The 12979-nt window shown below is 48.8% G+C and overlaps 2 protein-coding genes across 3 annotated transcripts in view; both read left to right on the top strand.

The window, feature by feature from the left end:
* Nucleotides 1-12979, top strand: part of CIITA (class II major histocompatibility complex transactivator) — a 1021617-nt gene that overhangs the window by 754869 nt on the left and 253769 nt on the right. The window lies entirely within an intron of this gene.
* On the top strand, nucleotides 2644-12612 carry PTX4 (pentraxin 4). The gene is made up of 3 exons (XM_083413573.1): nucleotides 2644-3278; nucleotides 9459-10272; nucleotides 11907-12612. Exons 1-3 carry the CDS (start codon nucleotides 3123-3125, stop codon nucleotides 12545-12547), a joined length of 1611 nt encoding a protein of 536 aa, XP_083269699.1. The 5' UTR covers nucleotides 2644-3122; the 3' UTR covers nucleotides 12548-12612.

Below are 12979 nucleotides of genomic sequence, written 5' to 3'. Positions count from 1 at the left end.
CAGGAGAGAGGAAAGACACAGAAAAAATGGTTGTCAAGGTCTTATAAAGACTTTTGAAATTCCCATCCTATAGATCAAGACCACCCCCAGAAACATCATACATACGTCACAGAAAGGAGGGGTTGAGGGAGGAGTTGTGGTGGTAATCTGAGTGTCCTGTCACCTGGCTGGTTCCCCCTTTCCCCCTCCCCATGAGTACTTTCCAGGTGACAGAGGGGAGTTTGCAGTTTCCTGCCCCCAGAGGTAGGAGCTGATTATTGTCTTTTGTTCCAGTCTGTGCTGAATCCACTCCCATATGGAAGTTCTTTGTGATCTTGATTGTCTTCTGTCTAGGACCATCAGGGTTGGCATAGCAACTGGGCAGGGCTCCTGTGGATGTGCTAGTATGGTGAAGGGCTGCCCTGTATCAAACCTTCCCCATTTTGTAGTCCTTCCTTCATGGAGTAAAATAAAAGTGGAACAGTGCAAATCCTATGTATGGTTGATTTTCTATGAATTTATAACAGAAGCGTAGCGTATGTAGTGTGTGAGTGTGAGTGTGTGTGTGAAGTTTGTACAAACTGAATAATTGGGGAGGGGGGTTTCCGGCTACAAGCCGTAGACTGAACACACAAAAATAGGAGGTTTCTTCACCTCCACTTTTTCATCCAGTTCAAGGACACATTCCAGCTAGGCCAAAAAAGGCAAGCTGGAGGAAGCTGTGGGGTGGGGCCTGTGTAGGGGGCGGGGCCTATAGAGAGTCCCAAAGCCTGTATGGGGAGGCCTGATGGGCCACATTTAGCCCCAAGACCTGAGGTCCCCCTCCCCTGGATTAGACGGTGGCATTTGCCTCTTTGGAAAGGCAAGCGTCTCTTCCAGATGACCTGTTTAATGAGTATTCAGCCTGATTTGTTTGTGGGGAGATTAGATGATGCTGCATCAAGCAGCTGTCATCCCACACTTTCCGGCAAATTGTCCTGTCAACTTTCTTTGAGTGGGGAAAATCCACTTTGGGGGTGGTGGTGAGAGGAGTTAGTTTTGCAAGAGCTCCGAATCAGCCTTATTGGCACACTCTGAATTTACTGAATACAGTGGTACCTTGGTTGTCAAACTTACGACTCCTGGTGTAGCAGGAAACCCCCCCCCCCCCATCATTCAGTTTGTACAAACTTCACACACACTCACACACTACATATGCTACACGTCTGTTATAAATTCATAGAAAATCAACCATACATCGGATTTGCACTGTTCCACTTTTATTTTACTCCATGAAGGAAAGACTACAAAATGGGGAAGGTTTGATACAGGGCACCATAATCCCTTCACCATACCAGCACATCCACAGGAGCCCTGCCCAGTTGCTATGCCAACCCTGATGATCCCAGACAGAAGACAATAAAGATCACAAAGAACTTGCATATGGGAGTGGATTCAGCATGGACTGGAACAAAGGACAATGATCAGATCTTCCCTCAGGGGGCAGGAAACTGTGACTACCTTTTGTCTTCAGAAAATGACTCATGGGGAGGGGTAGAAGGGAACCAGCCAGGTGACAGGACACTCAGGTTACCACCACAACTCCTCCCTCAACCCCTCCTTTCTGTAATGTATGCATGATGTTTCTGGGGGTGGGCTTGACCTAGAGGATGGGAATTTCAAAAGTTTTTATAAGGTCTTGCACACCATTTTCTGTGTCTTTCCTCTCTCCTGCAAGTGAGGGGAACACCCTGTTGCAACAGTTCAATAAAGGCCAAGCCTACAGGCTGCTGATTTGCTCCAATTTACTCTGGTTGGTGTCTTTAGTTTTTGTCCAAGGGAGCCCTCGGATTTTTCCGGTAACACCGGAACCGTTTGAAAACCAAGGCGCGGCTTCCGATTGGCTGCAAGAGCTTCCTGCACTCAAGCGGAAGCCATGTCGGATGTTCAGCTTCCCAAAAAGTTTGGAAACCAGAACACTTACTTCCGGGTTTGCAGCGTTCGGGAGCCAATTTGTTCAGGAGCCAAGCCTTTCAGGAACCAAGGTGCCACTGTAAATGCATACCTTCCAGGTGCCCCAGAACAAACAGGATATCCAATTTCCCCCTGCACAAGATCTCGGTGGCCATTTTGGGCACTGTGCAATTGCCCTGAAAAAACTCCCAGGGGAGGGGGTTGCAATATCACACAGCCCCCCCCCCCAGTGTATGTTTCTGGGTGCTGTGTAAGATCTTTCCCTGAGAAAAGGGGAGAGCAAGGTGCAGGTCATATGACTCACCCAGAAGCCCATCCCGGAAGACACATGTCCTTGTTTTACTTCAGAAAAAGTTGGTAATATATATACAGTGGACGCTCAGGTTGCGAAAGTGATCCGTGTGGGATGCATGTTTGCAACCCACAGCGTCCGCAACCCGCAGTGGCGTGTCTGCGCACACGTGGGTTGCGATTTGGTCTTCTGCGCATGCACAAAGCGTGATTTAGTGCTTCTGCACATGTGCGACTGCCGAAACCCAGAAGTAACCCGTTCCAGTACTTCCGAGTTTCAGCGGTCTGTAACCCAAAAAAACGCAACCTGAAGTGTCTGTAACCCGAGGTATGACTGTGTGTGTGAGAGAGTGTGAGTGATAGAGAGAGAATATAAAGACTGAGGGCACAAGGAGAAGGGGATGACAAAGGACAAGATGGTTGGACAGTGTTCTCGAAGCTACTAACATTAGTTTGACCAAACTGTGGGCGGCAGTGGAAGACAGGAGTGCCTGGCTTGCTCTGGTCCAGGGGGTCACGAAGAGTCGGACAAGACTAAACAACATATGAATGAAATAAGCAGCCAACTTAATGACCAGGCTTCTCCTGATTTCCAGGTCCTGGAAGGAAGTCCAAAAACCAAGCCAGGTTCTCCCTCCCCCAGGCAATGTCTCCACACGGCTGCCAAGCTCTGAAACTAAACTTGGCTCCTTGGGAATGCCAGAGAAGTCTGTGGAACTCATCTATTCTGAGAACAAACTAGGGTCTCTTTTTAGCTTGGTGGGAGGACCTTGGGCTTCTAGAAGCAAAGAAAGGGACCGCAGCAGCCGCTTTCTGAATAGCATTGTGTTAAGAGGGGGACTCTTCTACAGACGCTGAACTCTGTCTTCTGTGTTCCCACCTAGAGCATCACCCCAAAGATGTCTGCAGCTCTTGGGATGCTGGGAACACGAAAAATGTTGTCCGTCTTCATGATCCTTGCCGCTGTCTGTCTTCAGGGCACCTTGGTCCAGCAGCCTGGGACAGTGGAGCGAAGGAAGCTATTCTTTGAAAGGTTTAGACGACTGGAAGAGCAGGTGAGCCTGGCATGGATTGCCATTATCCTAAATTCACCAAATAATGTTCTTGATAGTGGGTCTTGCCGTCTGACCAATGTAGATCTGTATCTATTATTCTGGACTCTGGAATTTGCTGACAGTCTAACCTGGGGTGGATGCAACCTGTTAAACTCATTCGAAAACTAAAATCCAAATCTGATCATTCAAAATTCCACAAATATTTAATTTGTTCCAGACTTCAAATTAAACGGCGAGAGTTTGCCTCTTATTTATGTACAAGGTTTTGTTACCCATGCTCCCATCTCGTCATAACATTTATTTTAGCTCGGTAATACTAAAATGGTTGAATTGCACAACGTTTTGAAAAACCAGCTTCTTAATTATTGGTATTCATGCCTTTCGGACATGTAGATCATGTATCAGGTATTTTCCCATACAAAGTTTGTTTGCTTTTCAAAATTAAGATGCTAGGTTTCTTACCAGCCCTTCACAGTAAGTTCCCAGGGCAGGAGACAATAATATATACCGGTATTATACAGTTACGAAAACAGATAAAACAATTACAGTTATAAAAAACAACAACTAGTGAAATCATTCCAGCCAGAACAGAACAGTAAATTCTGTGTTGGTTGCTCAGAATAAAAACAAGCTACCAGGGTCTTTGTTCTTCATCAAAGGCTGGAAATTAATTTTGTTCCCATTTTATACCTTTGATTTGAACTTAGCATTATTCCTGGCGCTAGTAGATATTGCTCTAATAAAATATCCAGGTTATCTTTGAGGTGCTCTTTTGTTCTGCCTTGATATCCCCAGAATGACTTCTTGTTGGACTCAGCCTTTTTACCTGTTAATTTCTCAAGGGAGCCGATTGTACACAGGACTTTGTAGTTAGATTTCTAGCTAATATTTGTTTGGGTTTCTCCAGTGCCCTTCAGCAGGCAACACCAGGAAGTTTGTATTTAAAAGAAGATCTAAAACAATAACCACCTAAGAAAATAATAGTGCAGGGTTTACGCAAAGCATAGTGGCACAAGGTGTCGCTTCTGAGATATGCATGCACTGTATGAGCTTATGATATGAACCCTGCCATTGACACCCAGTGGCTTCAAGTTACAAGAAAGGAGATTCCGACTCAATATCAGGAACGAGCACCCTCAGGAAGTGGTGGAATCTCCTTCCTTGGAGGTTTTTAAGCAGAGGTTGGCCATCTGTCAGGGATGCTTCAGCTGAGATTCCTGCATTGCAGGGGGTTGGACTAGATGATCCTCAGGGTCCCTTCCAACTCTACAACTCTATGATTCTAGGATGAAGACTGGGAGAACCCCCTTGGGTGTCTTCTTCCACATGGGGCCAGGGTCCTAAATACAGTTGATGCTCGGGTTGCGAACGTGATCCGTGCGGGAGGCACATTCGCAACCCGCAGAGTTCGCAACCTGCAGCACCGCATCTGCGCATGCACGGGTTGCGATTCGGTGCTACTGCGCATGCACAAAGTGCAATTTAGCGCTTCTGCGCATGCGCGACCGCCAAAACTCAGGAGTAACCCATTCCGCAACCCACAGGCGTGGGTTGCGAACGCTGTGGGTTGCGAACGTGCATTTCACGTTTGAAACCAGAACGTCCACTGTACCAGTAGAGACAAGGCCAGGAGTCCAAATGGGGAGAGGCGGTGGGTGTTATGGTGTGAGTTGTCTGCCCAGCAACCAGCTATAACAGGCGCTGATAAATAAAGCAATTGATTCTTAAGAGGCACCCTTTCCAGGACCAGCAGGGGCAGCTCAAGGAAGAGTCCCGATTTAGAGAAATGAAAGGGAGCGCCGTGGGTTGTTGGGCGGGAGGTGCTGTTCTATCTTCAGATGGGGCAAACACCCATCCTTGCAGGCCCTCTGGCGCTACTGAGATAATAGCGATAACTCCCTGCTGTGGTCGAAGCAGGAGACATCTGTTTGCGATCCTCTGTGATGCTCAAGAGAATGCACCCGCCAAAAATAGTGGCATCAGCAGCTGGCGGCAAAGAGGTCTGGGTGCCGCTCCAGTCGCCGCGATTCATTAGGCTTGGGGTCATGTTTCCCTTTAAAAGTTAGTGGGAGTAGCTGCTGTTGTGATATCTATCCAGCCTTTGGCAGCCCTGCTAGGATTAGCCCATAACCTCTTGCCAGCAACCACAAGCGTGTGTTAGATAGTGCTTTATTATTATTCATAATAAACTGAGGCAGCGTACACGCCATTCATTGAAGCACACAGTTTCCCATAAAGAATCTGGGGGACCTTAGTTTGTCAGTGGTGCTGGGAATTGTAGCTTTGTGAGGGAGTAAACTGCAGTTCCCGGCATTTTCTGGGGAGAAGCTAAGTGCTTAAGTGGATGGCCTAGAGTAGCTGGGGCAATTCAGGCAGATGGGTGGGTTACAAATTATTATTATTATTATTATTATTATTATTATTATTATTATCATCATCACCATCATCATCATTATGATCAGTGCTTTTTTTCTTAAGAATTGTTTAGGGGTACTCTCATTTGACTCAATAAAACCACCGTTTTATAGTTCAAATTGGGGAAAATAAAGAAAGTAAATGGACAAAAGTACAAAGATTCACAAAATGTTTAGGAGTATGCATACCCCCAGAAAAAAGCATTGATGACGTTGGTGGTGATTATGGCAGCCTGTCTGCACTTCACATGGAAGCCTTTTAATGTGCAATGTTTTATTATGTTTTTATACATGTTGGAAACTGCCCAGAGTGGCTGGGGCAACCCAGTCAGATAGGTGGGGTACAAATAATAGAATTATACAGTGGTGCCTCGCAAGACGAAATTAATTCGTTCTGCGAGTTTTTTCGTCTTGTGAAATTTTCGTCTTGCGAAGCACGGTTTCCCATAGGAAATACATTGACGGTTTTAAGAAAAAGGCGCAAGACGTTTTCGTCTTGCGAAGCAAGCCCATAGGGAAATTCGTCTTGCGAAGCAACTCAAAAAACAAAAAACTCTTTCGTCTTGCGAGTTTTTCGTCTTGCGAGGCATTCGTCTTGCGAGGTACCACTGTATTTCTATTGTTATTGTTTTTACTAGAATGGGAGCAGATGAACAAGAGCCGCCTTTTCACCCCCTTCGTTTCCCCCACAGCAATATTTCATGGATAAGGTAAAATTCTTGGGGGCAGGCAGGGGAGAATTGCAGTGGTCGGCCACATCCCCACCAACGCTCAAACCTAAAGATGGCCCTGCCAGATGCACAAAGCATTAAAAAAATATATATCAAGATTCCTTATGCTCCATTCCTCTCTGTGTTTCCTCCTGCCCAGGGCCCTGCCCTCTGCCTGCCCCCCAGAGCGGGTGCATCAGTCTCTCCTCCTTCTTGCCTGCTCTCGAGTTGCCATTATGAGCTGCCCAAGGGAGGACGCCAGTAGCAGAGGCCATGGAGAGGCAATGGGATAAGACCTCACAGCCGGTGCCACTGTAGCCGCTACTGCCGCCTGGGACAAATGCTGTCTCATCCTCCTTCCTGAGCTTGGTGGGGGAAATCGGGACATTCTGGGATCAAATCAGAAGCCAGGAAGGCTTTCAAAATTCCCAGCCTGTCCATGGAAAATCCAGGACATTTGGAAGGTGTGCGGCCACCATCTTGCTTTCCCCAGAAAGCTCTGTTCTGAGGTGTTGTTTTGAATTTGAGCCCCACATCAGGCAAAATATTCCTGCATTGCAAGGTTCTTGGACTAGACGACTCTCGTGGTCTCTCCCGATTCTATGATTTTAAGTTCATTTCACTGGAGACCATTAGCCCGAGTTATTGACCTAACCCAAAGGTGTCACAAGCTTGTGACAATTACAGTCTCCATAACCATTTACCTGGGACGCGGGTGACGCTGTGGGTAAAAGCCTCAGCGCCTAGGGCTTGCCGATCAAAAGGTCGGCGGTACGAATCCCCGCGGCGGGGTGCGCTCCCGTTGTTCGGTCCCAGCGCCTGCCAACCTAGCAGTTCGAAAGCACTCCCGGGTGCAAGTAGATAAATAGGGACCGCTTACTAGCGGGAAGGTAAACGGCATTTCCGTGTGCGGCTCTGGCTCGCCAGAGCAGCGATGTCACGCTGGCCACGTGATCCGGAAGTGTCTCCAGACAGCGCTGGCCCCCGGCCTCTTGAGTAAGATGGGCGCACAACCCTAGAGTCTGTCAAGACTGGCCCATACGGGCAGGGGTACCTTTACCTTTTTAACCATTTACCTATTGATTTCCAGAGGGTTGGGGAACCATTGGCCCTCCAGCTGTTGCTGGACTACAACTCCCATCGTCCCTGACCATTGGTCATGCTGGCCAGAGGCTGATGGCAAGTCAGAGCTCAGCCGCACCTCCAGGGCACCAGGATTTCAATCCCTGGCCTATCAGGAACTCACAACTTTTGAGGAACAGATGCTTCCCCAAGGGAGCTTGTCAGCTAGGAAATAATGACGTGAAGCGTTGTGGATCAGAAATAGCAAAATAAGCCCGTTACTGAGTATAAGTCACTCGTGAATGGTTTCCAGTTAACACTATAAATAACGGCAGCCCTTACTGTAGAGATATAAATAGAGTTGAGTGAATTCATGGGCTCCAAGGAGTCCAGTGGAAAAATGTAACCCTGCCTCCAGATCCTAAGATCTCGCTCAACCCGTTTCACGAGCGCACATCAGATTGCCATGCTCCTGGGAGTGACCTCGGTTAGTCTGCTCCGCCCAGCTCCATCCCTTTTCATGACATTCTGGAGCTACTTCGAGGTTCGGCGCCATGCACATGTGTGTGATTGTGCATCATTCGGATGCGCCTTGTTAAGTTGTGGGCGAACATATCAGACGACACAGCGATTCTTCCAAAGCAGCTCTTTATTTGTAAGCTGGAACAGAACTGAACTGAGGAGCTCAGTCAGCCTGCTTATATAGAGCTCCAGAACAAAGTACAGTGGTACCTCGCAAGACGAATGCCTCGCAAAATGAAAAACTCGCAAGACGAAAGAGTTTTTTGTTTTTTGTGTTGCTTCGCAAGACGAATTTCCCTATGGGCTTGCATCGCAAGACGAAAACGTCTTGCGCCTTTTTCTTAAAACTGTCAATGCATTCCTATGGGAAACCGTCAATGCATTTCCTATGGGAAACCGTGCTTCGCAAGACGAAAAAATTCACAAGACGAAATTAATTTCGTCTTGCGAGGCACCACTGTAACTGTTGCAACTTTCTAAAACTATCCAATCACTGAACGTCACTTTCAATCCTTCATTTGCATACAAACTATCCAATCACTGAACGTCACTTTTGATCCTTCATTTGCATAACTATCTACAGTATCCCCCTGCTGGCCCAGGGTGAGAACTTCAGTACATAACACGCCTAAACTGGGAGCGGCCTGTACAGTGGTACCTCAGGTTAAGTACTTAATTTGTTCTGGAGGTCCGTTCTTAACCTGAAACTGTTCTTAACCTGAAGCAGCACTTTAGCTAATGGGGCCTCCCACTGCTGCCGTGCCGCCGGAGCACAATTTCTGTTCTCATCCTGAAGCAAAGATCTTAATCTGAAGCACTATTTCTGGGTTAGCGGAGTCTGTAACCTGAAGCGTATGTAACCCGAGGTACCACTGCACTTGGCTGGACAACTGCACTGCAAAATGGGGAGAATTTTGAAGGAGGGCTGCATTTTGGCTTGTAGCTTGCTTCTGAAATCGCAAATTAAGTTGGCTTGCCTTTCAATGCAAGCGGAATCAAATTTCTCCCCTGTTCCTATCTGGAGATAGTGCTGGGGGCCAGATAGAAAGCACTTAAGGACCACCTTTCGATCTCTGCCCCTTCCCTCAACCCTTTGCTGATGCAAGTCTGGATCTGCAGTGTGCCTCACATTCCTCAACCTCTCTAGGAGCCCTCCAGAAACCTAACTGGGTGAAATATACTCGGAGTCGAGAGTGGATTTCATGTTCTTTATTCAGCTCATAGTGGTGAGGAGGAATGGAAGTTCCCCCAGAATGTCTGCTTTATGTACATTATTTACACAATGGGCCCCACATGATTGGCTAATTCCGGGAGTCTCCTGTAGGCCAGTCAGGTTGCAGATTCACTTCTACCTGGAGCTGGATTGGGTGGCTCCTGTGGACCAATCAGACTGCTGCATTTTGGATCCTATTCAACTCAGTACATAACACTGAGTTTTTCTCCATTCCCCCCTCACCCTAACTGTTTTACAGTTCCGGCGGTTCCAGGAGGTCACCCTGACGCGCCTTCAGGAGATTGCTGGGAATTACAACGTCTCCTACAACATTGACGCCAAGTTTGAGCAGCTGCTGAGCAAGCACCAGGGCCTGGAGTCTGCTGCCAATGAGAGCCACACGGCCACGCAGGAGGAGCTGAGCCACTTGAAAGCTCTGGTGAAGAAGCTGCAGAACAAGGGCAAGAAGCAAGACTCGAAGCTGGGGGCCCTGGAAGAAGCCTTGCGCGAGAGGGACCGCGAGAAAGCGGCAGAGAGGCAGCAGGAGAGAGCGCTCCTGGCCAACTTAACCCAAGAAGTCGAGAGCCATCGAGAGGACACCCAGGCCGTGCACGCTGGCCAACGGGTCCTCCAGAAAGCCCTGGAGAGTCTTCAGGATGCCCTCAAAAGCCAGGGGAGCAAGCTGGATGAGTTGGAGCAGCAGTTGAAGAACCCCACGCACAATGAGGTCCTTCTGCCGAACCCCCTAACTGCGGCTCAGCTGCTGAACCGGGTCCCCCAAGAGCAGGAACCAGAGGCAGCCGGCGGGCAGAACCCTACCGTGAAAAAGCTCCATGGGAAGCATCGCCAGAGGAAGAAACTGCTCCAGGAGAGCACGCGGCTTGCAGCCCAGTCTCAGGGCAGAGGGCTGCAGAGCGGATCCCCTCTGGGTCAGGAAGCTCCCCAGCGGCAGGAGGCAGAAGCAGAACAGCCTCATTCACCAGAGCCACAAGCGCTCAGGCAACAGCAAGCGGTCATAGACAAGGCCCCTGAAGAGCAGTCGCAGTCAGAGGCGCCTCGGAAACCAGGGACAAGTACGTGTAGATGAGCTGAACCAGGTTTATCCTGCAGGAATGGCCCAGCTAAGCTACCCAGAGGTGGTAATAGCAGCAGTGCTGTATAATCGATAGCCATTGGTAGCTTGAAGGAGACCTGGGAGATGGCTCAGTCAGTAGAGCCTGAGATTCTTAACCTCAGTGCCGTGGGTTTGAGCCCCATGTTGGGTGAAAGATTCCCTCATTTCAGGGGGTTGGATTAGATGACCCTCATGGTCTCTTTCAACACAACAGTTCCATTATTCCCTTACCACCTTTGGTCTTTGGAACCTCTCTTCTGGAGTATCTACCCTGAGAGGGAACAATTCGGGTCCCACCCACACCATACATTTAAAGCATTCCTTCGGACATATCCAGGCATCTGCCCACTTCATGCTGTTATTAAAGCTATAGCTAATGGCTAAAAAAAAAAGGTAAAGGACCCCGACAGTTGAGTCCAGTCGCGAACGACTCTGGGGTTGCGGCGCTCATCTCGCTTTACTGGCTGAGGGAGCCGACGTTTGTCTGCAGACAGTTTTTCTGGGTCATATGGCCAGCATGACTAAGATGCTATTGGCGAAACCAGAGCAGCGCACGGAAACGCTGTTTACCTTTCCACCGGAGTGGTACCTATTTATCTACTTGCACTTTGAGGTGCTTTCGAACTGCTAGGTTGGCAGGAGCCGGGACCGAGGAACGGGAGCTCACCCTATCACGGGGATTTGAACTGTCAACCTTCCGATCGGCAAGCCCTAAGCTCAGTGGTTTAGACCAATGCTCCACTGATAATATAAATAATACTGGCAACAAAGGGCATCCATGACGTAGCTCTAGAGAGAGAAAGTTTTTCTTATGAGCATCCCTTGGCCAAGTTATTAGCTGAGAGAGTATGCAGAATCTATACTTATCCTTTGTCTAACTATTGGTCTACATCCCCATAGTTCCAATATTGCTTTAAAAATGGCCATTTAATGTGGTCAAATGCTTTTTCAGTGTCCATAAAAAAGAAATGCTCCCATTCTTTTGATTTTCAAACCATGTAAATAACTTTTAGGGATGCGGATGGTGCTGTGGGTTAAACCACAGAGCCTAGGACTTGCTGATCAGAAGGTCGGCGGTTCGAATCCCCGTGACGGGGTGAGCTCCCGTTGCTCAGTCCCTGCTCCTGCCAACCCAGCAGTTCGAAAGCACGTCAAAGTGCAAGTAGATAAATAGGTACCACTCTGGCGGGAAGGTAAACGGCGTTTCCGTGCGCCGCTCTGGTTCGCCAGAAGTGGCTTAGTCATGCTGGCCACATGACCTGGAAGCTGTACGCTGGCTCCCTCGGCCAATAAAGCGAGATGAGCGCCGCAATCCCAGATTCGGCCACAACTGGACCTAATGGTCAGGGGTCCCTTTACCTTTACCTTTAAATAACTTTTATGAATTTACTTACGCTCTCAGCCATTCTTCTGCCTTTTGCAAAGCCTAATTTTTCAACATATTGATAAAATTTCACAAATAATTGAAATGTTGGTCCTTAACTTTATATCTCAGATGAGCACTGCTATTGGTCTCGGGCAGGGACAGTTCCCAGATTTTACACATGTTAAACTTGTAGGCTTGATTGCCTCTTTCTCTCTCTTTTCCCACAGTCTGCAACGTGGATTCCATGCTGTTTTTCCCTAACGCTTCCACAGAGAACTTTGCCATGTTCACGCCAGGTTTCCAGGCTGGCCTTCTTGAACTGAGCCTCTGCAGCTGGGTGAGCACCAGTGCCAACTACCTGGGCACCATCCTGTCCTATGCCACTGAGGATAATGACAATAAGCTGGTACTCCACGGCCGCGATGCTGCACCCCGGAACTCCATCCACTTTGTCATTGGCGACCCTGCTTTTCGGGAGCTGCCGGTGGGACGGATCCTGGATGGCAAGTGGCACCACATCTGTGTCATCTGGTCCTCCATCCAGGGGAGATACTGGTTCTATGTGGACAGGAGGTTGGCTTCCATGGGCTCCAAGTTCCAGAAGGGCTACGAGATTCCCCCCAAAGGCTCTCTTGTATTGGGTCAGGAGCAAGACACAATGGGTGGCGGGTTCGAACCCTCGGAGTCTTTTGTGGGCTACCTGGCCGGCCTTGCCATATGGGATCGCGCGCTCTCACCCGGAGAGGTCTCGGGCATCGCCATCGGGAGAGGCCTGCCCCGTGGCACAATCTTCACCCTGGCAAATGTCTCAGCCTCCCATGGAGCGCTGCAGAAGGTGAACTGCACATGCCTCGAACACTGCCTGTAATTCTCCCCATTTCATACCCACACAGGGCAACCTGCAACCCAGACAGCTAGGATGAGCTTGGGAGCAGGGTGTATAAGGTATAATGTGGCAAAGATATTGTTGAAGGACACTGTGGCCACCTCGGAGGCAGATAGCTCCCGCCTCCGCCAGCAGCAAGTTCCGAAGCCAGCAAGGAACAGATAAATGAGCTCTCAGCAAACAGCATAATGGATGGGAGCTCAACTCAGCACTGGCCATTCAGGACGCAGTTTACACCACAAAGTGTGGGCGATCGTTCCCTTCCCTGCCTTTACCTCTCCGGTACCTGCTCTTCTTCTGCCCTCTCTCCATCCCCTTTGATAGTCTCTGGTTACTTCCAGCTGACCTGGTTTGAAAGCAAACACCTGGTGCATTTAGTTTGAAAAAGCATTGTCCGTCCAGATAGCAAACCCA

Source organism: Podarcis tiliguerta (assembly GCF_965153285.1).
Source record: "Podarcis tiliguerta genome assembly, chromosome: 14".
Lineage (NCBI taxonomy): Eukaryota > Metazoa > Chordata > Lepidosauria > Squamata > Lacertidae > Podarcis > Podarcis tiliguerta.
This window is presented reverse-complemented; position numbering and strand designations above follow the sequence as displayed.